The sequence below is a fragment of the Dama dama genome, chromosome 8 (genome assembly GCF_033118175.1).
Source record: "Dama dama isolate Ldn47 chromosome 8, ASM3311817v1, whole genome shotgun sequence".
NCBI classification, from domain to species: domain Eukaryota; kingdom Metazoa; phylum Chordata; class Mammalia; order Artiodactyla; family Cervidae; genus Dama; species Dama dama.
Genome location: NC_083688.1, coordinates 36971616 through 36997475, shown reverse-complemented (window position 1 = coordinate 36997475; position 25860 = coordinate 36971616). Strand labels below are relative to the sequence as shown.

Below are 25860 nucleotides of genomic sequence, written 5' to 3'. Positions count from 1 at the left end.
TTGTTAAATCCATTAAAATACCAATTTCCAAGCCCTAAAACCAGAAATTCTAACTTTCTGGGATGGAGATGTGCCATGTTCTCAGTCATATCCTACTCTTTGTGACCCTATGGACTGTAGCCCACCAGGCTCCTCTCTCCATGAAATTCTCCAGGCAAGAATACTGGAATGGGTTGCCATTTCCTTCTCCAGGGGATCTTCCTGACCCAGGGATCAAATGCACATCTCCTGTGTCTCCTGCATTGCAGGCTGATTTTGGCTGGAAATACTTCAAGTTACATTGGAATGGATGATCATCACTGAAGGCCATTTTAGCTTCATGATTTTAAAGCTTTTTTCTCTGAAAGGTATTTCTAAACCTGTATGTTGCAGTCACTGTTATGTAGGCAAAGTCTTATTTGGGTCTAGAAGTTTGTTCTGCTTGATGTTATTTTTTTGTATGCTCTCAGTGGATTGAGAACTTGAATCTCCGTTCTTCTGTCGTGCCTGAAAATTAGGTTTCAGAGTGAATCTTCTCTCACTGATTGGTTTGTGTGTGTGTGTTCAGTCGCTCAGTCATGTCTGGCTGTTTGCAACACCATGAACTGTATAGCCAGCCAGACGTCTCTTGGGATTCTCAAGGCAAGAATACTGGAGTGGGTTGCCATTTCCTTCTCCAGGGGATCTTCCTGACCCAGGAATTGAACTCACTAGTTGAACCTGCAGCTAGTTGGCCTACTGTTGGCCAAATATCCATAGCTGACAGAACCAATCTGGAGGTGTTAATTAATTTAACATTCAACACATGTTTGCAGCCTACACATGGCTTAGACAATAAAGAATCTGCCTGCAATGCAGGAGACCCAGGTTTGACCCCTGGGTTGGGAAGATCCTCTGGAGAAGGAAATGGTAACCCACTCCAGTATTCTTGCCTGGAAAAATCCCATAGACAGAGGAGCCTGGTGACTATAGTCCGTGGTGTCACAAAGAGTCAGACATGACTGGGCGACTAACACTTTCAAAGATTCTTTTTTCATATTTATCCATCATATTTTTTTCATATTTATCCATCATATTTTTTTCATATTTTTTCATATTTATCCATCAGTGAAATGAATCAGAGAGTATAGCCATGATCAGTGGATTCAACAGCTGGTGTGAAAAAATCATGCATATTCTTACCAAGGAGCATTAGATTGAGAGATCCAGGTCTAAGCCTTATAAGGGGAAAACTGGAAGAACTGGAATTTTAACAGCTGGGATTTTGATGAAATAAAAAATATCTGTCCTTAGAGAACTTTCAAATATCAAGAGGAAATTGTTTAATAATAAAAGATAGCAGAGATTGAAGCTCATGACTCAAGTCTATAACATTATTTCTGGTGGTGCAAGATCTTTTCTTGACATTTTTTCCAATGGTATATCTTAATTGGGAAGAATACTGGGGCCCTGCATTATGTCACGTAATAGCCATGATATGATAGAGTCAAGTGAAATATTTCATTCTCATACAAAATAGATATTGGAACTTCTTGGATTTCTTTTTAAAAATTCATATTACAGGTATCTGTATCCTCATTCATATTGGCATTTGTGCTTAGCCCTAACAGCTAAGATCCCATTGTGACTTATTATGAATTATGTCAATGCCTTAGACTTAGTACTGTTTTTAAAAACTTAGGAATTTCCTTGCTCACATTATCAAGCTAGGCTTTTGGCAAGAGGAGAAGGTGGAGAGTTCAAGTAGCTTCTCAGCTTGCTTTATCCATCCAGAAGATTGTGTGGCAGATGTCTAGCTGCTCAGTGCTTAGGAGCAGGAGGCTATGTGGTCTTTTGCAATATGGAGAGAGGAGAGTCTTTCCCCTTTACATAGTAGGAATGGGATGTTACAATTCCTGCTACCTCACAAATATTCTTTTATAGACTTGGAGAGGATTTCCCTTTCTCTCAGTTTGCTTATCTCCTTTAATTCTGCAAGCATGGTTTTCAGAGATTCAGGTAAAAGTAATACTATACATCAGGAAGAAGGTATTAAAGGAAGTTTTGATAACTTTTAACTATGTTCTAACACCATTCTGAAGAGTAGAGATTATCTGTGACCCCAAAACACTGTTTAAGTGAAATTTATCATGAATGGGTTCAGTTCAGTTCAGTCGCTCAGTCATGTCCAACTCTTTGCAACCCCATGAATTGTAGCACACCAGGCCTCCCTGTCCATCACCAACTCCCGAAGTTTACTCAAACTCATGTCCATTGAGTCGGTGATGCCATCCAGCCATCTCATCCTCTGTCATCCGCTTCTCCTTCTGCCCTCAATCTTTCCCAGCATCAGGGTATTTTCCAATGAGTCAACTCTTCCCATGAGGTGGCCAAAGTATTGGAGTTTCAGCTTCAGCATCAGTCCTTCCAATGAACACCCAGGACTGATCTCCTTTAGGATGGACTGTTTGGATCTCCTTGCAGTCCAAGGGACTCTCAAGAGTCTTCTCCAACACCACAGTTCAAAAGCGTCAATTTTTCGGCATTCAGCTTTCTTCACAGTCCAGCTCTCACATCCATACATGACCACTGGAAAAACCATAGCCTTGACCAGATGGACCTTTGCTGGAAAAGTAATGTCTCTGCTTTTTAATATGCTATCTAGGTTAGTCATAACTTCCCTTCCAAGGAGTAAGTGTCTTAATTTCATGGCTGCAATCACCATCTGTAGTGATTTTGGAGCCCAAAAAATTAAAGTCTGACATTGTTTCCACTGTCTCCCCACCTAATTCCCATGAACTGATGGGACCAGATGCCATGATCTTAGTTTTCTGAATGTTGAGCTTTAAGCCAAGTTTTTCACTCTCCTCTTTCACTTTCATCAAGAGGCTTTTTAGTTCCTCTTCACTTTCAGCCATAAGGGTGGTGTCATCTGCATATCTGAGGTTATTGATATTTCTCCCGGCAATCTTGATTTCAGCTTGTCGTTTCTCATGATGTACTCTGCATATAAGTTAAATAAGCAGGGTGACAATATTCAGCCTTGACGTACTCGTTTTCCTATTTGGAACCAGTCTGTTGTTCCATGTCCAGTTCTAACTGCTGCTTCCTGACCTGCATACAGGTTTCTCAAGAGGTGGGTCAGGTGGTCTGGTATTCCCATCTCTTTCAGAATTTTCCACAGTTTATTGTGATCCACACAGTCAAAGGCTTTGGCATAGCCAATAAAGCAGAATCATGAATGGGTGGTATTTTAATAATATCATGTTGTTATTTTGAGGGTGTGGGGCTAAGTAATGTCTCCTCTGATTCCAGATGCTTTTCATTAAAACTGAAACAAATCTTTCCAAATCATATTTTGTGTCAAAGAAGTTTTGCCAGAGCAGTGCCAGTTCTAGCTTGAAATCTCCTCAAATGCTTGTCACTTAATAGATACTTAGGCTCTGTATGTTTCAAAAGCCCAACAAATTAGAAAGTGAATTACATATGTTTGAAGGAGTATTATCTGAATAGTCTCATCAGGAATCCAGATGATGCATTTTAGATAATAAATTCATTTATCTGATAGCAATTGAAGTCAGTGTAGGCAGCCTTGCCTTTCTTCTTCCAACGTTAGTTTTTATCAACTAACTATAAAGAAAGAATTAAAAACTCGAAAGTATTAAATCCTAAGGAATTCACGTTTTGAATACCTGGCCTCTTGAAAACAAATTATCGTAATGTTTTAAGTGGATGATTATCAAGTAACACACTGCTCGTTTCAGTGTTGGATTTTTAGGTTCAAGATGAAGATTTTTAGTCACTGAGAAATCTTTTCCACCTAGCCCTGGGGGAAAAATTGTCACATTTTGCTGGGAGTTGTGGGTGCTCGTATTATTTTATTTCCTTTGAATGTCTGTGGCAAGAACTCCCAGAGGTAAACATGGGCTGAAATGCAAATCTAAGTATTTTCCAAATCCTTTTGGAGATGTTATTAAATGTAACATCAAATGAAGGTTTTGTAGCCGATTACTTGGGATGCTTTGCACACCAGTGTCCTGCTCTGAGATTGCCATGTGCAGTAGAAGAGCAAAAGCTGTCAGAAAACTTGTATTATACATGCCCATGTAACTCAGCATTGCCCAAGCTTATTTGAGCACTTTACTGCTAGTGGTCTTCCTCCCAAAAATGTAATCGAAGACTAATCATGAAAAAATGTCAGACAGATTTCCATAGAGAGACTTCTATAATTTACCTGACCAGTATTTTTTAAGGTCATCCACAACAAAGAAAATCTGAGAACCTCTCACAGCCAGAAGGAAACTGAAGAGACCTGGAACTAAATGTAATGTAGAATCTTGGATAAGATTCTAGAACCAGAAAAAAGAAGATTAGGTAAAAACTAAACTAACTATGAACTTTAGTTAATAATAATGCATCAGTACTGTTTCATTAATTATAGCAAATGAATCACACTAATATGTTAATAACAGGGGAAATTGAGTGCAGAAGATACATAGGAACTCTATATTATCTGTTCATATGCTTCTGTAAATCTGAAATTGTCCTAAAAGTAGAAAACCTGTTAATCTTTTTAAGAGCAATATTAACAAGTCATGTACTTCTTTGTGGGAAAGTTTTTCTACTTATAAGTGTTCACTCTGCACAAAAACAATAGTTTGGACCATTTAAGATTGTGGGAATCTTATTTAAGCTGTCCTGGTAAAGAAAAAGTAAAGAAGTCAAGGCATGTAAAGGTAAGGATGCTGAGCCAACAGTCTCACTAGCAATAAAATACTGTGATCAAGGTCACAGTTTGAATGTAGATCATTTTTTCAGCCCATTAGACATATGGAGATGCCAGAACAACTCAGAAGAAACACAGTCCTCAGACTCCCAGTTTAGGTCCTTTCATGTTTGACTAGAAGACAGCGGCAGAGTGGGATCTAGAACATTGCAGAACCATCTTTATAAAAGATGCTGTTTTCCGTTGTACACATGGAGTGGTTAGTTCTTAGGACACACTCCTCCGGTTAGGCTCTCCTGTCCCAAACATTGGCAGTGCCTGTCTTGGAGCATTCATTCATTTCTCTGTGATACATGGGCAGAAATTTGCAAGTAACTCTTATTATTGGACTACCAGGTTTTCAGGCTCCTCTTGCTATGCCAACAATTCCAGAAAAACTACTGAAAGTATTTTATATGTAATGACTGGTGGTATGATGACTGTTAGTACCATTATAATAACAATGGCAAAGGTAGAAACTACTATTTATTGAGCTTGCTGGGGGCTTTGCTGAGTCCTTACTTTGTTTAAATTTGCAACAAATAAACTGGGCATCATTGTCCTCATTTTACAGATAAAGATACTCTTTTATGCATGCACTTCTTTATACATCATCAGTGATGTGGGGATGCACTTTGATTTATTCAGAAGCCCTTCAATCAATGTTTTAAAAGCTAAATTGCATATCCTGTTTAAATGCTCATAGGGAAGATAAGTATAACCCTTATGGGAAGCAATTGTGGGGGTGTGGGTAGGGGCTTTGGGGTTGTCAAATTAGTTCAAATGAGTTAACTCATCTAGTTCTTGGTATGAACAGAAAATTAGAATAGGGACCTTAGAATAGCATTGAAATTCAGTAAAAAAAAATAATAATAATAGTAAGATTCTTGCCAGAAATCTGATAGAAAGCTTACTTTCTTGACAGCTTTATTTATTTGTGATGTCTCTAAACAGAACTTGGTAGCTAGAATTGGATTTGTTTTCATAGAATTTTTGTTTGCTTATTGGGGAGGGTTTGGGTTGAGTTACTATTTTTGAAAGAAAAAGGAAAATGTTCTTACCTTGCATCAGAGATTCTGATTGTCTATGTCATCATAAGGGTGGGGACAATAGACCATCAATGAAGCTACATTGCTGGCAACAGCTTTTCAAAACAGTGATGTATCACTTCTTGTCAACTAGATCTATAAATTTAGTGGCTTCAGCTTATAAGTGAAGGCTGTGCAGTACCGGCTGTTTCCTTATTAACACATGCAGAATCCCTACTCCACGACTTATTCAAACTTTACTATAATTTATGGTCACCTAATGAATATTAGCGCCTTAACTGAATTGGTTTAATTGTGAAATAAAACTGTAAGTTGTGACATAGGCCTAATATTATATTTATTCTCTATGTAAGAGTTATACTAAGAGAAAATGTCATTCTCTTTTTAATCTATAGATAGAGCTTAAGAGAAGTTTGCTGAAAAATGAAGTCAAAACTCTCTTTCTTTTAATATTCAGTATCCAGAAAGATATATCTACCTCTGGTTTGAAGTAAACATCTTTGAAACTGAAAGGACTAATATACTGACCATTGTCTTTTCTAGATTTCACAGAGAGTTGTGGTTTTAACGAGTATTTGGAATAATTTTCCATAATCCAGCATGTCCCCTCAGCCATTCCTTTCCCCACTGTTTTCTATCCAGTTTTCTCATACTACAGATTTTCCCTATTTTCCCTGTTGAGTCAATGTCATATGTCAATGCAAGTTAGCTCAGATATGTCCTTAAATGCCAAACACTAGTTTTAAAAAATAGAATATATGAAACTGATGGTGATCTTATATATTAAAAAACAGATATTTCAGAAAAGATCTGTAAAAACTAAGGTGTTAATAGTAGCTACCTCTCGATATTTAAAAGTGGGTTATTGAATGTGTTTTCTTGATCGTTAGTTGCTGGTGAGTTTGCTGTCAATTTTCCCTATTTTAGTACTTCAGATAAGCTTTCTCTAAGGTCACGGCTGCCATTTTTCTTCTTCCAATCACAGGAAACATCCCAGGACATTGAAGAATGGCAGATGATCGGAAAGATGAAGCAAAGGCGCCTCACTGGACCTCAGCTCAACTTACAGAGGCATCTGCCCAACCACACCCACCCGAGATCAAAGATCAAGGAGGGGCAGGGGAAGGACTTGTCAGAAGCACCAATGGATTCCCCTACAGGGAGGATGAAGAGGGCGCCTTTGGAGAACATGGGTCACAGGGCACCTACTCGAATACCAAAGAGAACGGAATCAACGGAGAGCTGACCTCAGCTGACAGAGAAACAGCAGGTAACCAAGGGCTCTTCTGTCCCCGGTACTTGCTTTGTGCTTTGAAGTCTGTTTACACCGTAAAGTGAATTAGTTTACAGCACTGATATTCTTTCACTGGTGCTAGGACTGAAATTCCAGTCAGTCAAGGGACATAGACACCAAAAGGAGAGAAAAATTGTAGGAACTAGCCTGACATTCCCCCAGATCAGTTATATTCTCAGTCTTATCTGCTTTTTAATTTTTACTTTATTTTTGGCTGTGCTGAGCAGCTTGTAGGATCTTAGTTCTCCAACTGGGGATCAAACCCAGGGCACTCACAATGAAAACTCAGAGTCCTAACCTCTGGACCACCAGGAAATTTCCATTTACCACCTTAATTTTAGTAGACAGATGGCTTGGTGTGTCTATGTTTTGCTAATAACTGTCAGCATTGTAAATCACTGAAAAAAAAAAAAAAAACTTCACTAGCTGGGATTCTCTTGAATGATATTGGACTTAAATCTGATTAATTGATAAGAAGCACATTTACTTTTTAGAGCAGGAAGGAATGTGGAGTCTGTCTCCCAGCATTTAAAATGGAAAAAAGAAAGGAAAACAGCACATGAATACACGGGAACCATTTAATACTTCCTTGGATAGCTTTTTAAGAACTAATATACAGATGCTTAAAGGATAACAGAATATAATTTAATCTTAAAGTATAATTTCTTTTTTTTTTTTTATTATTATTTTTTTTTTTTTTTCCAGTGGGTTTTGTCATACATTGACATGAATCAGCCATGGATTTACATGTATTCCCAATCCCGATCCCCCCTCCCACCTCCCTCTCCACCCGATTCCTCTGGGTCTTCCCAGTGCACCAGGCCGGAGCACTTGTCTCATGCATCCCACCTGGGCTGGTGATCTGTTTCACCATGGATAGTATACATGCTGTTCTTTTGAAATATCCCACCCTCACATTCTCCCACAAAGTTCAAAAGTCTGTTCTGTATTTCTGTGTCTCTTTTTCTGTTCTGCATATAGGGTTATCGTTATCACCTTTCTAAATTCCATATATATGTGTTAGTATGCTGTAATGTTCTTTATCTTTCTGGCTTACTTCACTCTGTATAATGGGCTCCAGCTTCATCCATCTCATTAGGACTGGTTCAAATGAATTCTTTTTAATGGCTGAGTAATATTCCATGGTGTATATGTACCACAGCTTCCTTATCCATTCATCTGCTGATGGGCATCTAGGTTGCTTCCATGTCCTGGCTATTATAAACAGTGCTGCGATGAACATTGGGGTGCACGTGTCTCTTTCAGATCTGGTTTCCTCAGTGTGTATGCCCAGAAGTGGGATTGCTGGGTCATATGGCAGTTCTATTTCCAGTTTTTTAAGAAATCTCCACACTGTTTTCCATAGCGGCTGTACTAGTTTGCATTCCCACCAACAGTGTAAGAGGGTTCCCTTTTCTCCACACCCTCTCCAGCATTTATTGCTTGTAGACTTTTGGATAGCAGCCATCCTGACTGGCGTGTAATGGTACCTCATTGTGGTTTTGATTTGCATTTCTCTAATAATGAGTGATGTTGAGCATCTTTTCATGTGTTTGTTAGCCATCTGTATGTCTTCTTTGGAGAAATGTCTGTTTAGTTCTTTGGCCCATTTTTTGATTGGGTCATTTATTTTTCTGGAATTGAGCTGCAGGAGTTGCTTGTATATTTTTGAGATTAATCCTTTGTCTGTTTCTTCATTTGCTATTATTTTCTCCCAATCTGAGGGCTGTCTTTTCACCTTACTTATAGTTTCCTTTGTAGTGCAAAAGCTTTTAAGTTTCATTAGGTCCCATTTGTTTATTTTTGCTTTTATTTCCAATATTCTGGGAGGTGGGTCATAGAGGATCTTGCTGTGATTTATGTCGGAGAGTGTTTTGCCTATGTTCTCCTCTAGGAGTTTTATAGTTTCTGGTCTTACATTTAGATCTTTAGTCCATTTTGAGTTTATTTTTGTGTATGGTGTTAGAAAGTGTTCTAGTTTCATTCTTTTACAAGTGGTTGACCAGTTTTCCCAGCACCATTTGTTAAAGAGGTTGTCTTTTTTCCATTGTATATCCTTGCCTCCTTTGTCAAAGATAAGGTGTCCATAGGTTCGTGGATTTATCTCTGGGCTTTCTATTCTGTTCCATTGATCTATATTTCTGTCTTTGCTATACATAGAAAACTATAAAACACTGATGAAAGAAATCAAAGAGGACTCAAACAGATGGAGAAACATACTGTGTTCATGGATTGGAAGAATTAATATTGTCAAAATGGCTATTCTACCCAAAGCAGTCTATAGATTCAATGCAATCCCTATCAAGCTACCAACGGTATTTTTCACAGAACTAGACCAAAGAATTTCACAATTTGTATGGAAATACAAAAAACCTCGAATAGCCAAAGTAATCTTGAGAAAGAAGAATGGAACTGGAGGAATCAACCTGCCTGACTTAATCTTAAAGTATAATTTCTACCACAAGTTTGTTGATGATATTGTCATTAATGGCTTAGAGAAACATTCAGTTCAGTTCAGTCGCTCAGTCATGTCTGACACTTTGCTATCCCATGGACTGCAGACTTTAGTCTGCTCTATAGTACTCTTTACCATTATTTTCCTTTTCTCTGTAATTCAGAATGTAATGTATTTGAAGACAGTAATTTGCAGACATGCTACTCCAAAAACAGTAAGTGAACTCCTAGTAAGAAAGGCTCTGTCTGGTTCAAGATCATACCTTACTTATTCAAGGGTTAGTTTTCTACACTCAATTGGTTAGGCACACATCCACTGTACACTCAGTTCAAAAAGTATATTTAAATTTTAATGGGCAAGTATGAAAGGCATTTCAAATGACTGAGGAGAAATTACATACATACATACATAGTGTGATTCTTTTCATTTAACAAACTACTGTTGAACATTTTCTTCATATAAGCTGTGCCAGGGCAAGTGCAAAGAATTGGCTTTGAACTTCCCAGAGCAGTTGATCTAGTAGCACACATGAGACCTGTGTGTACAGTTAATTCAAATACAGAACACAGTACATTAAGGGCCACATGAGCAGTATAGAAAGGCAAAGTTGAAGGGAGATCGTTTCCAAACCTTGTTCCCAAATCATGTACAGAAGCTTCTTGAGGTTCCACAGCAGATGCACAAGAGTGTGGCAGAGTGTTTTTAAATACCCAGATGAAATTCTGTAATATTCAATAGATGTCAAATACTACATGAACTATTAATTTAAGATAGTTTGGTTTCAACATTAGGTCATACTACATTCTTCTTCATGATGTCCTGTCTTTTTGAAGCTGGGATTTTGGGGTCTTTTTGAAGTTACTGTGATCAGTAAAGCAAATACCCTACAGAAATGTATGTGGAACAGGAAGAAGAGAGTGGCAGTGTCCAAGCTAATTCACAGATTTGAAAAGCTGTCCAGCGCCCTATAGACACCCATGTCCCATTAGTAAGAAATTGTGGTTAAGAATGAAATAAAAATATTATTTTTACCTTTCATGGTTACAGGGAAAATTAAATGAGGTAGAGTATATAAAGTAAATGACTCAAGAAATAGCGTCTATTAAGTACCATTGTTATTGTGATTATTAGTGGCAGTAGTGGTGTTCAAATAGACAACAGGACACCCTGGATCAGGAACTGTTTTTTTAAAGTCAAGTGTAATACAGGTTGAAGAGGGTGCAACTTGGGTATCAGGAGCATTAACTGGGAAAATGTGGAAGTGATTGAGGCATGAGGAGTTGAGAACATGTTAGAAAAAAATGATTGTGGGAATAAAGGAGGTAATGTGAGAAACCAAGATTTTTCTCATCATTGTCCCCTGCAGCACTTGACATTATACCTCAAGGACTCAATAAATGTGTGTTGAGTGAGTAGTTGGGTGAATGATACAAAAAGAAGAAAGTTGTTTTCAAATTAACGGGGAAAGCTATTGAAAAGCCTTAACTTTGTCTCTTGAACTCTCACAAGTTGACTCTCACTGACTATATGGAGGCTTATTATATACCCAAGAAAAAAAATACGTGTAGCGTGCTTGGTTTAACAGGAGAGAACCAACACCACTCACCATTTCATTTTTTCAATAGTCTTAATTAAGGTTGAGAGCATCAGGAAAAAATCTATTTGTCAGGTCAGTGTGGCCTTGCCAACTTCTTTGAGAAAATAACATAAATTAAAAAGAAACAAACAGATGGTTATTTAAATTGTGGGTCCAAGACCATCCAGAGTTAATTTTGAATTCAGCTTAACATATATCAAATGAATTTTACATTACCTTTGGGAGACTGATTATGTAAATTTTATATGTATATTCATAGTGACAAAAGTTGTAAACAGTGATGTTTTCAATCCAAACGATGATGTAATTTTAAACCAGCCTCCCTCCAGAAAGAACAGACTGAGTATTGAATCCACCAGTCATCCATGTATGGAAAGCAGCAGGAGAGAAAAAATGTAGATTGTTATCTTCTCATACCTACAGAGGATTTTTCAGTGATAAGTTAATGTGCAATTAAATTTCTCTCCAAACTTTAGCTTAATAAAATAATAAATTGTAAACAAAAATCATCCCCAGTAAAAAAAGAATATTCTTAAATCTTAGATATGATCTTTAAAAATGCTATCCTTTGATAATGGAGACCATTGATTGAGCAGGCATTATATTTTGAGGTGATTATTTGAGTGAGGACCAGGTTATATATTACCCCACTCTTTCATCATTTCATGTAATCTATCGGTATATTGCAGTTTCTCCTATATGGATGTTTTTCAGGATGTTGCAAACATGAAACATTTCCCATGACATCCTCAGCTGTCTGTTACAATGTCCAGACCATGGCTGATCGAAGCCAAAGATCTTTCTTCTACTTTGCTTTTCTTCTGCTTTCATTCTTAGAAATAAATCTTTTCCTCAACATTGTTTATTCATCTCTACAAACCAGATCACGTAATAAATGAATTGCAATCATCAACTCTCTCTCCTCTTTCCTTCATCAGAGGGCACTTACTTCAGCCAAAGGTCTGCCTCCTTCTCTCTCATCCACCCCTTTCAGTGTTCACCTTCATGTCTGGACCATCATAACTTTAATTTTTGAAGGTGCAAGGCCATAGTCTGCTTACCTTTAATCTTATGCACTAAGATGGTGGGGGAGGAAGCAGCGGGGAGGGGTTGCATAGAAAATGCTGGAAGGAAATAACACTTTATATTTAATTTACAACTTACTTGTCTAGATTTTTGTCTCTTTCCTTACAATTTAAAACTAATCCATAGAAATAGATAGAATTATATACTCACCTAGTATCACATAACTTTTTACTTTAAGAATTTTTCTTACACTTACTTATTAAAGTGTCCTTTTTAGAAGCCATGCCACTGAAACCAAAACAACAGATGAGAAACCATACAAAATCCATGAAAAATTGGGCCACTTAGGAAAGTTATTGTTATTGATAAGTGAATACAACATAATACTGAAGCAAGTCATTTTTAAATCATTTTCCACCATGGTTAATAAGAATAAAGGCTTATAATAAACGCTTCTTCTCTTTTCTACCTTATCTTTATAGAGAAAAGCAAACAGAATGCATTTCAGTCCCCACAGAGTTTCAACTCTGGGTGATAATTAGGAGCCTCATGTTTAAGCTTCTTATTTGTAGGTGGTGCTCAAATGCATATTACAGTTTATATCAGGATAATATCTGGGCTTCCCAGCTGGTGCAGTGGTGAAAGAATCCACCTGCCAATGCAGGAGATGCAAGAGACGCAGGTTCCATCCCTGGGTTGGGAAGATCCCCTGGTGTAGGAAATGGCAACCCACTCCAGTATTCTTGCCTGGGAAATTCTATGGATAGAGGACCCTGGTGGGCTATAGTCCATGGAGTTGCAAGGAGTCAGAAAGAACTGAGTGACTGAATATGCAATACGCAAGATAACCTCAAGATAACTGGATGTTATCTTGTAAGATGACCTCTCATATTTCTCCTATATATGGGTTTAGTGACCCATCCAGGATACTTGGCTAAAGCCAGCACACCGGTCTCCTGCGTTATGGGGTCGTGCTCCTTCCACTGCCCCATGCAGCCAGACGCCCGGCAGCAACAATAACCAGTCATAGCCAAAGACAGTTCTTCCATTGCAGAATGGTCACATCCTTGTGCCTTTCAGCATGACAGCAAATTTATTCCCAGTTTTCAGCTTGAATGGAGAAAGAAAGGAGGCAATTCTGAGATGTTTACAGATGCCAAAACTTTGAAGCATTTAAAATCACACTTTTTAAGTGATTTTGACTATTCTGAGGTACAATGCTTTGAACACAGGTTAAAAAAAAAAAAAAAAAAAAACAGCAGTCACAGTGTAAAGTGCCTTTGTGATTATAAATCACTGCCAGGTCTCTTTTTGAGTAAATTTGAAGATTAAAGGTCAGTCCTTCAGTAAACTACCCCTTGATTTCCCAAGGGTTGCAGTGTTTCTCCAGCATTTCTGGGGCATTTCTCCAGGTCTGCTCCCATCAAAGCAGTGAGATCTGTAAAGCCCTTCTGGGTTATCACGGTCAATTTTTCCAGAGCTTTCCAATGGATATGCACCTTCTAAAGCTCAACACACCCTTTTGCATCCTCCTGATTCAAGCAGCCCAGTCATGAACATACTTGGATTTCTAAGTTTTTTGTTGCTGAAATTATAAATTTCAGATTGAAAATGCATAGTGGAGAAAAACGTTATCATCAGTCACAAGCAAAAATCTGAATATACCTCTACACTTCTCTGTCTCCCTTTCTAATCTTAGAAAATTTGAATCTGCATTTTCTCACCTCATATTCCCCTCCCTCCATTCTCACATTTTAGATTTAATGGTAGGAATCACCATCCCATTTAAACTATGATATATTATACATAATATATATTAATACACACAGAGCAAAATAGTGCAGAACCATTTCTCCTGTGAAGTGACTGAAGCTGGCCCCACCCCCCCCCAAGGCAAATAAATAGGCTGGCCTAACAATACAAAAGGTTGCAGATTTTCCTTTCCTTGTTGCCATGCCAACCACTCATTGCTCTGGCTGCCATTTCCCGGAGCTCCGCAGAGGAGTGTGCAGAGCAGTTATTTAGCATTCAGGGTGGATCTGCAGAAAAGCACACGGCCTCACTGCAAAGTGTCTGCGCCTGGCGGCGCCGATGGACAAGGACAGAAAATGGGGATCTTTGCAATGTTTTCCTTCGAAAGGTTGGGCATCTGGGGCTAGAAAAAGTGAGAAAGACAAGGATTGCTAGAAAAGGCGTGAGGTTTGTATTTGTCACGTTTGCTTTGTCCTATGTGCTCTCTGTACCGTTTGAAGCAGGTTTGGAGTATTAGCTTCAGTCATATGTGACTTGCCTTGTTGGTAAATAGAAGGGGTTCTGAACCTAACTGGGGGCTGTCTTGCCTGGACTTTATAATGAAGACCAGCCTCTCAACCTTGGTAAGGTTGCTTGCTTATAGCAGATATTGCTAAATACAGCTTGTAATGTTTTACAAATTAGAAGAAAAGATAGGTACCAGATACAGTTGTTTATTTAAATGTGCAATTGTAGGTAGTTCTTTCTATTAAAAAATTACCTTGTATCTTTCTTTGCTCTTCAGCCAGAATCTTAGAGTAGAATGTGATTGTTTGAAGCTGCTAATTATGAATCAAAATTTAAGGAAAACTTGGTTTCTCTTGACTCCTTCTAATTAAACCCAGTGACTCAACAAATAAAACCCATGATTTTATGCCTTGGAATTTTAATTGCCTACAAACACTTCAAGTTGTGAAGAGTAAGACTTGATCTAACGTAATATAATATTTCAAAATTAAGATTAATTTGCATATGCATTTATTCCCATGTATGTTCCTCCAGAAAATTCCTCCCATGCACTTGTGGAAATCATTTTCATTTCTTTATTGTCTTGTTTTGGGTTAAAGTCAGAACTACATCATAGACACTAATATCTATCTATATATATATAGATATAGATATATACATATGTATATACACACACACATACATACACACACACATATATATATATAATTCTCTTTGGTCCACTGACACTTTGAAAAATTATTATTTTGAATTTGAATCTTAATGCAACAGAATTTGAGCTAAGGAGAGTTCGGAACTACTTGTAAAAATTACTGTCTCTCTTGTTTCTAGCTGTAAATGTAACTAAATAGCATTGAATTTTTCACTTGAGCCTTTCTTGTAATCCTATATTTTTTTCAAGACCTTATCAAATTTTCTCCTAATTTGCTACCATGTTGTATCATCATATTTTTCTTTCAATGTATCCCTATTTGAGGTTTTTTAAAATCTCCATTTAGAGAAGATTTCTAAACAGTTCATAAAATCCTTTTTGTTTGTAGTGAATAGATGACAATAATCAGTCATGGAAGCCAGTCTTCCTGATTTTTTTTTTTTTTTTTGGACCCTCTAAGCCTATGTTTTGGTTAGGATTATGCATGACCTTTATATGTCCCTTGTTCAATTACTAAGAATTCTCTCTTCCCAGAAAATAAAAGAGAAAAACCTTAATAATAATTTGGAACAAATAAATTAACTAATATCTGGAGAATATTCTTCATCAATCACTAATGTGTGTTTTTGAAAAGTTATATGATTATATTGCTTGCATATACCTGAGAAAAATGTCTGTCACTGTGTACCAAATATCCTCTTGAGGGTTGGCTCCAGGTTTGGTTTTATCGCTACTGGGAGGTTAGTAGGTCAGGGAGTACCTAGCAGTGTTCAACACCTCCCTCTTTTCTCCCCAAGCCACTTAAGATGAACCGACTTTCTGCTTCAGTGTATCAAGCCCTCTCATCCCCTCACACTTCACTGCACCTTAGCACATTACATAAAGCACTGCTTTGATTGTCAGGGGAGTCTGGAAATTCATACCAGGAGCAGATGAACAGAACGACGGGTGCTGCACTGCAGACCTGGTAGTTTAAGCATGATCTGACTTGACATCTGACTTGTCCTGGGGGGGAAAGGACACCAAACCACCCAGTGCCCTCTCTCTTTGTGACTCGCCTTACAGAATGAGTCACGGTTCAGCAACACTCAGAAAACAGCCACGCTGATGAGCAGAGAAAGAGGGAAGCATGTGTTCTAGGCTCTCATGGCAACTTTTAACAAGTATGCAAATACTAGGTAATGCTAGTATGTAAATGTTAGAAAGGAGAGTTAAATGTCCACTTTTACAATTGATTTCAGCGATGCTCAAACTTCATAAAACATTAGGCAAAATGGGTACTAAGGGAGCAATCAACACATGATTCAGAGAAAAATCATGTGTAATAGAGATGATTCAGCCTCAGCACCCTGAAAATTAGATTCAATATTTTCAGTCCAGGTTTTGTGTTTGGAAACACAGGTCAAGGTAAGGCTGGGAGCTGAGCACCTCTGATTCTTGCATAAGTAACTCCAGCATGAGTAGTCAGTTCTCTATTTGAACTAACAATGTTCTCTTTTGCAAACCTAGTTAATTTGCTCAAGCAATCTGTTCTGGTTTCATTCAAATACCGCATCATGAAACAAGTGACAGAGGACTCATTTGAAAGGGTACATGCAACAGAAGAGATTATTAGAAATCCATGATCAAAGGTCCAGAACTGATTGATTTTATTCTCTCAAATGAATCTCTTCCTCTTTCAAATGCCCCTGTGTACCATGTTTATGTCTTGCTACTAGCATTGATCATAAGTATTTTGAGGTGGAAGCTGTGCTTCATTCATCTCCATGTTCCTTCTGGTATATAATGTAATGCTTATACTCCATAGTAGGTGCTAATAAATATTTTTGAAAGTGAGATAAAGAAGAGAGAACCTGAAACTATCGCAACACTGTGAATCAGCTATACCCCAATACAAAATAAAAAGTTCAGAGACAATTAAAAAAAAGGAAGAGAGAAAATTAGTATTCATGTTCAATTTTGAGAATGGAAATCACATAAACAAAATAGGGCTACAAAAACTTTGAATATATTTTGTATATATATTGTGTAAGCAATATATTTGTGGGAAAGATGATGTTAGGAATGTTGGAACTAAAGAGGCAAATGGAGGAACATGGGGGGAGGCTGGATTCAGAGTGAAGACTGTAGAAGTGTTGACTAGCTCAATCAAGTTGGAATTCTGAAATACTGTTGTAAAGAGAGTGTCATGGAGGGATATAGCAGAAGACTTGTTATGTTCTGCAGATGGGAGTGAAGATTTGGAGTGAAGAAAACATATCTTTGACTTAAAATAGAAGTAAGACATCTGATTAGAAATACAGTCTTGATGATGAAAACACCTGAACTGGGAAGAATATAAAAAATCAGGAAAAATGACCTTTCTGAGACACATCCATAATCTAACAGCTAAGAAGTGCATAGATATTAAACAACTTTTCTTGTTCATTCTTGCAAAACAGAGTCTGATGTAATAGAGTTGGTCTCAATAGAAAATGATACTGAAATATCCTGCGAACAGAACTCTAAAATGCACACCTTTGTTGATCTTCTGGCTTTAAGGTAAAGATTGCCTCACTACTATAAATCAGAAGGCCACACAAATTTCATTTCTGGCAAATGGACAAACTGAATCTTAAAGAAAATGGATGCTCTAAGTCATAGACTTAATTATACTTTGTTAAAGGAATATACTAGTATTGTCTTGGAGAGATGTTATGTATCCTATTTTTGAAGGTCAACATGATTAATGTATCACCAATGTTCTTTTACACTACTTCATCTTTGAGTCTATAAAATTACTTGAAAATGATAAGTTCTTAGGTAATAAACAGCATTTCACTATTGAATAACAGGGGTATTCACTAATTTTAGGAAAAATGTTTCAGTTTCAATCAGATACATTTCTCTAGTTTTCTTATTTTAAAAAATCTTAAAAGCTGCATGTAATTGATGACTTTCTTTCCTTTTTGACATATTAAAATGAAAGATGCTCCCATTTACATTTTCTAATTTTAATTATTATTTCAGTATTTAAAGGACAGTATTTAATTAAACTACTGTTAATTTTATAAGCAGTTTTTTAAATGAATCAGTTCTTTGGATACTTTTTCTCCTTGTTGCATTTCCATGCTACTATTCTTTATCTTAAGCTAAAGTGTAGCTTTTTTTTCTTTAAAAATTATCTATTGGTTTTTTGAAAAACCAAGACTTGTGACTAAAGCATTGGAAAGATTGGAATAAACCTGTTCTCCTGAGAGCTTTACCAGAATTGACTTTTCTCCAAAAAAACAAAAAAAAATTGCACTAACTTGGCCTGTCTCACAAAGCATGTAAGACAGTTCTTCCAAGCCAGTTGTCACCCAATTCTTCTGTCTTGATTGTAGTAAAAAAGAAACAGAGAAATGAGTTTGAAGCAAGTACAGATACCACTTTCAAAAGTCGCATTTTTAGGAGAGGAAGTTCGTTCAATCAGGATAGCAATGATCTCTGTCCTCTTGAAAATATTTGCCATCCCACCTTTGACAGTTTTAAGTATGATATATCACCCTTGGCACCCACAGTTTGCAAGTATTTCTAGAGGTATGCTTGGTATCAGTGAGACCCACTACACAGAAGAGATATAGATTGATATAAGTAAACAACATTGAAGCAAAATCATCAATGTAAAATTTTATTTCAACAGATAATTAGAGGGTACTTTCTAAAGTAGTATTTGTATGTTATTTGAAAATTTCTGGATTACTTTGAAATTACTATTACTTGTTTTTGTTTATCTTAACATAAACTTTTTGTATCCCATAGTTGGAGAGAAATTCATTTTATAGGATGTTTCATGGAATGCATTAATCAATCCAGAATACAAAAAATATTTTTATTCTAGAATAATTTTTGGCATAAGTTTTTAAATTCTATTTAAGTTTTTGCTTTTTCCTATCATAATAGTATAAATATGATGTTAGACTTAACACTTATTTTCTTACTTAAAAAAATTATTTTTTTATTTGTAAATTCTCTTGATTTTGCTATTCAGAGAGCCTAGAAAATATCCTTAACTATCAACAATTTTGCTTTTTGGAATTTTTCCAAAGAAACAGTCCTCCTTATCTTATGTTATGGCTGAGCTCTAGTTAACAAGCATTATTAAAGACTAAAAGAAGGATGACTCAAAATTATCTTTCTTTCTCATTTTTTGTTTTCTTTTCTATCATAGCATTTTACTTTTCAGAATTTCATAATGTAATTAATTCCACTGTCCCTTTTCCTGCAGTATAATTGAAACATGGTTCGCAGGTTCTATATATATTCAGTTATAATTTGGAAATGATAAAGAATTCTCATGTGTACTTAGTGACTTAAAAGTCTGCCAAGTCCTTTCAGGACTGATATAAAGAGAATATTTGTGAACAATATTTTCTATAACTCCAGTGCCAAAAATAAAATAGGCAGTTTTAAAAGAGAATCACTTAAAATACTTACATTTCATGAGAGACTGACTAAGAAGAATCAAATAAGGTGGATGTTGTATATTATTATTTACACATTCATTCTTAGAACTATGTTAGGACTAGAGGCTTAAGCAGACTAATTACACAGAAGTCATGTTGGTCTGTCTGTTTGCTGATTGAAGGTACACCATGATGTACTATGACAAAAGCAATCTTCCCACCACACAGTTCCTAAATTCTGTAGGGTTCTAGGTCATAAGGCCGCCAAAGATTTAAAATTATTACCTTGGGGATGAGATGGTGCCAACAAAATGTAGCTAAGCTGATGATTTTTACCTTTTTATTGTAACAGTTTTTCCTGAGATGAAATCTTACAGTTTATAGAAGTAACTGGTAAAGACTCTCCCAGATATATAGAGCACTTACACTTTAAAATTTTGCTCCAGTGATTTTTTTTTCTTTTTTGGAATCTAGAATGTTTTTCCATTTTTCCATTGTGTTCTCTGTCTCAGACATTCCTGGTTTTGCAATGGTAGAAGCAATAATTTCCCCATATGAAATCTTAGACTCGTGCTGGTGCCCAAGTCTTTGAGGTACCCAAAACAGATAAAACTTTGAAGGCACAAATAGACCTTTATGTGCACAAATGCTGGCACATGCATAGATTCACACACACACATACACACACGTGCTCAAGTGCTGTTCCGCACACACAGTGCATTTTGTATTATCACACAGTTACTCTAAGAGGAATTTTTTCTCTCTCTCTTAGTTTTATTGATATTTCATCTCTTCATTAATGTTATTATTAATGTCTCCTGCTACATTCCTTTGTGTGATGTGCTCAAGACAATACAGACAGTAATCCAGTTTCTCTCAAGTCTACAAGGAGTAGTACAATTCTAATGGTTTTGACAAAATGCAAAACCTGAGCTTTACAAGGCTCTGAAAGCATTTTATCCATTCCCTCAGTGCCTTAATTGTTGTACTCAATTTATTGATATTAAGCAGTTTGAAATTTTCAGAGAGCCATATTCCCCAAGACATTTCTTTCTCAAATTAATTTAGAATCAATAAAATATTGCAAGCTGATTTAATTAGTAAATGTTTACTGTATGAAATACAAACAACGCTACAAATATGCACATATTACTACATTTAGATCCTCCAATACCACCAACAGCACAAACCTTTAATTAGAATATATAATTATAAAGCTAAGCCATACTTGCTTGCTGTATTTCTTCTGCTGTACCCTTAGAACTAGAAGTGAAATTTTCCAGTAGGTACTGTTTTTGATTGGTACTTTGCCTTTCTAATTACTTTTGATTCCATATATGTTGTTCTTAACTTGCAGTATCCTTCTACTGATAACCATCTTCATTTACAAAGTCTTTCCCGTTAAGTAAATTAAACATTAGGCCAATTCTATCCAAGCTCTAAGAACTTCATTTAAGTAGATTAAATTGGCCATCTAAACAAGATTATGGATTCAAGCACATAGGCTGAAATAGGGAAAAAGGAGAAAGAGGGAAAATTCTCCCATAGTCATACACTACTCCTAATCCTAGCCCAAGTTGTTGCAAATGCCTTTCAGAAGAGGACCATGTGAGTGACTGTGAATGTATAGATCAGCCAAAATCTGTGGCCCTTACTAGAAAAATCTTAAAAAATAAAACCAAAAACATGTTCTTCAATGAGCTTGTCCCATTTTCCAGTACAATTTAAATATAGGAACACCATGTCTTATTCATCTTGCCTTGGTAATTGCCAAGGTAATCATTAGCCTTAGTAGTGACTTGGTAATGACTAAGCATAGTTACATTATCTGGAGTGGGTACAATATAACTTAAATTTAAGTACCCTTCAGAATGCACTTTGTGCAGTCATGATTCCTCATCTTAAATGCATTTATCTCTGTAGACTAACATTACTGCAAAGGCGTTTTCCCTCATAAATTTATCCTTGTTTTGCTCAGTAAATCTTTGGAATTCATCTTTGAAAGAAAAAGCTGGTACCCAGAGATCCACAGCTGTCGTGTTGGCCAGGTGGCTAGGGTGACCCTTTGAGATCAATGGAAATCTGATTAGGAAGGGATATGCCAATGCTGGCCTCTTTAATAAGTACCAAGGTGCCAGAGAAACAAACAAAAACAGCAACAACAAAAACCAATCTGCTCTTTTAATTTCCTTCATCAACACTTGATCACGGGGAACAGCTTCAGAGAGACCATTCATTCACTCTCCAAATTAAGCTGGAGCAGAGGCAAGGCACTTTCCTCCTTTCCCTGTTTATATGAATTTATCTAGGGTGTTTGTTTAGCCGAGCGCTTCGAACACAGTGCTTTCCTTGTTGACTAGTTTCCATCAGCAGCAGCAATTAGCTTCAGTTTCCTAGGCAACCATTCTCTACCCCACTGAGAAAAACCTTTTCTTGACAGGAGCATTCTGTCTAAAATTGCTTTGTTTTCCTTCTTTCACAAGTGTACGGTAGGCTTACTTGTCATTTCTTTTAACACAGCACTATTATACTTAACTATTCTTAAAAGCGCTTTCTGGCTTTTATATTCCATATGGTTGAATTTATTGTCAACATCTCTTACTTTTCTCTTAACCTGAAAGAAATCAACAAAAATATATTCTCATGCATATGCCAACTTGCTTGGATTTTTTTGTTGTTGTTCACAGTGTAATCAGTGAGCCTTTACATATTCAAGTCATCTCAGCTGGTTGTGATGAAAACCCAAAAGGTACACATTAAAAATCAGACTTCTTTGTATACCAACAATGTCATAATTTGCTCAGAACCATGTTGGAATTGTCAGGGCCACTGAGAAAGTTTCAGCTCCATTGTTTATAAATCAAACAAACAATATTGATAGATTAACAAAATAACTAAACCAAAAATAGATGCTAAAGACAGCGCCTGACACTAGCAACAGAATTCGACATGATAAAATTAGGTGACCTGAAGTGCATAGTGGTGTAGCATGAATCAGCATCATGGAAAAGACTGGAGGATTGCAAACCGACTGTAAATGCTGAATATCCCTGGGTCAGGAAGATCCCCTGGAGAAGGAAGTGGCAACCCACTCCAGTATTCTTGCCTGGGAAATCCCACGGACAGAGGAGCCTTGTCACAGAAGAGTTGGACACAACTTAGCCACTAAACAACAGCAACATGGTATAAGGATAGAGTAAAACTTACCTTATCGTTTTAGTTGCAAGAATCACTGGCGGGAGCCTGATACAGTCTGTTAGACAATGACCCAAAATTCAAGCAAGAAGATGCTCACTGGGAAAAACGACAGAACTGTCCTAATGTATGACAGAAACTGTCAGTCTTTACCTACATTTTGTCGACCAAATGATGATAGTAGACTTGATAACAAAACTGTGAATGTGATTAAAATAGTAATATATAATTTAAATAAGCACTTTACATATATATATATTTCATTTAGTTGTCCCAATATACCAAAAGATGAATACTACTTCAGTTCCCCTTTTTAGATGGGGAAATGGAAGCCTCGAGACAGTATTTACTTGCAGTTAGTAAGAGCGAAAGACAGGGTTTGATTCCAGATTTTCTGACACCAGAATCTACTATGATATAAAATATCTGTACTACACTGATATAAATCAAAATGATATTCTAGTGAGACAGTAAATTGCCTTTATCCATGATTTTGCTAGTTTTCCAACTTGGAAAATATGTTACTGTGTGAAGTATATAATATTGACAGGAAATAGAAGTGCCTAGTGTAGCAACTTATTTAATAACCTTGTATTGCAATATGATGTTTATTCATTATGCAGGAGAATGTAAGTAGCTTAGCATCATATCTCCAAGGTATTATCAAGTAGGTTTCTGTGGATGAGAGCATGTCTCAGTTTCTTATACCTATTTACTTCTATTGGTGGTATATGCTTCCACCAGTATATTTACCCAATAACAAAAATAAACCTGCTTTCCAGAATTCAGTTCAGTCTCCTGAGGACTGCTTTGATCCTCTTGTGAATACCAACCCCATGTCTGTTATTCAGAATATGTTTACAAAACAGACTTCACTTTGTTACCTGTAGCTGTTTATCTCTATATTGATGATACAATGTCACCTGTTGCTCTATTCCTTGGATTTTATCTTTAAATCCTTTATTTTATATAAGCCTATAAGCAATGGCACCCTCTCCAGTACTCTTGCCTGGAAAATTCCATGGATGGAAGAACATAGTAGGCTAAAGTCCATGGGGTCTCAAAGAGTTGGACACGACTCAGCAACTTCACTTTCACTTTTCATAAGCAATGACATTATTTAAAGGTTATAAAATGGATTTGTTTTAAAGAAGTTGCTTTTAATGTCTAGCTGATTTTTAGACAGATCTTTTATCAGATCAGTTCCAAGTTATCATTCATTTTGCTTAGGCATGACATGACTTTATGGCCACATCATGAGCTATTTTTGTATTAGTTATAAAAACTGTGTCCTTACCATAATGACACTGCTAGTAAAATTATACCAAGTTAATATTCAAATACTGGTTGTAAGGTTTTCACTGAAATTCTAAATCCTTGACATTAACAAAAGATAGAATAAAATACATATTACACAACGTCCTTAAGACAATTTCTAACATAGACTAAAAATGTCCACTTCTGAAAATTTTAGATGTTCAAAAGAAACATAACTAATCCTTTCAGAATTTCAGATTACAGTAAGATGTGTCGTGTTTTCAGCTGCGAGCTCAGTTCAGTTCAGTTCAGTCGCTCAGTTGTGTCCTACTCTTTGCGACCCCATGCACTACAGCAAGTCAGGCCTCCCTGTTCATCACCAACTCCTGGAGTTTACCCACACTCACGTCCATTGAGTCAGTGATGCCATGCAACCATCTCATCCTTTGTCGTCCCCTTCTCCTCCTGCCCTCTATCTTTCCTAGCATCAGGGTCTTTTCTAATGAGTCAGTTCTTCGCATCAGGTGGCCAAAGTATTGGAGTTTCAGCTTCAACATCAGTCCTTCCAGTGAATATTCAGGACCAATTTCCTTTAGGATGGATTGGTTGAATCTCCTTGCTGTCCAAGGGACTCTCAAGAGTCTTCTCCAACACCACAGTTCAAAAACATCAATTCTTTGGCACTCAGATTTCTTTATAGTCCAACTCTCACATCCATACATGACTACTGGAAAAACCATAGCTTTGACTAGACAGACCTTTGTTGGCAAAGTAATGTCTCTGCTTTTTAATATGCTGTCTAGGTTGGTCATAACTTTTCTTCCAAGGAGAAAGTGTCTTTTAATTTCATGGCTACAGTCACCATCTGCAGTGATTTTGGAGCCCCAAAATATAAAGTCTCTCACTGTTTCTGCTGTTTCCCCATCTATTTGCCATAAAGTGATGGGACCAGATGCCATGATCTTAGTTTTCTGAATTAAGCCAACTTTTTCACTCTCCTCTTTCACTTTCATCAAGAGGTTCTTTAGTTCTTCGCTTTCTGCGATAAGTGTAGTGTCATCTGCATATTTGAGGCTATTGGTATTTCTCCCAGCACTCTTATTTCAGCTTGTGCTTCATCCAGTCCAGCATTTCTCATGATGTGCTCTGCATATAAGTTAAATCAGCAGGGTGACAATATGCGGTCTTGATGTACTCCTCGCCCAACTTGGAGCCAGTCTGTTCCGTGTCTAGTTCCAACTGTTGCTTCTTGACCTGCATACAGACTTCTCAGGAGGCAGATCAGGTGGTCTGGTATTCCCATCTCTTTCTGAATTTTCCACAGTTTGTTGTGATCCACACAGTCAAAGGCTTGGCATAGTCAATAAAGAAGAAGTAGATGTTTTTCTGGAACTCTTGCTTTTTCAGTGATCCAGTGGATGTTGGCAATTTGATCTCTGATTCCACTGACTTTTCTAAATCCAGCTTGAACATCTGGAAGATCACAGTTCATGTACTGTTGAGCCTGGCTTGGAGAATTTTGAGTATTACTTTGCTATCATGTGAGATGAGTACAATTGTGTGGTAGTCAGAGCATTCTTTAACATTTCCTTTCTTCGGAGCCAAAGCAAAAGCAACACCTATTTGTGGATGTGACTGGTGATGGAAGTAAAGTCTGATGTTGTAAAGAGCAATATTGCACAGGAACCTGTAATGTTAGATCCATGAATCAAGGCAAATTGGAAGTGGTCAAACAGGAGATGGCAAGAGTAAATGTCGACATTCTAGGAATCAGCAAACTAAAATGGGCTAGAATGGGTGAATTTAACTCAGATGACTATTGTATCTACTACCATGGGCAAGGATCCCTTAGAAGAAATGGAGTAGCCATTATAGTCAACAAAAGAGTCTGAAATGCAGTACTTGGATGCAGTCTCAAAAATGAAA

The 25860-nt window shown here is 36.9% G+C and overlaps 1 protein-coding gene across 8 annotated transcripts in view; it reads left to right on the top strand.

Moving 5' to 3' along the window:
- MAP2 (microtubule associated protein 2) overlaps nucleotides 1-25860 on the top strand; it is a 288854-nt gene that overhangs the window by 204442 nt on the left and 58552 nt on the right. For all 8 annotated transcript variants that reach the window (XM_061148873.1, XM_061148872.1, XM_061148871.1 and 5 more), the window contains one exon: nucleotides 6758-7042. In XM_061148873.1, the coding sequence (XP_061004856.1) occupies nucleotides 6781-7042 (262 nt within the window). In that variant the 5' untranslated portion in view covers nucleotides 6758-6780. The remainder of the gene's footprint in view (nucleotides 1-6757; nucleotides 7043-25860) is intronic.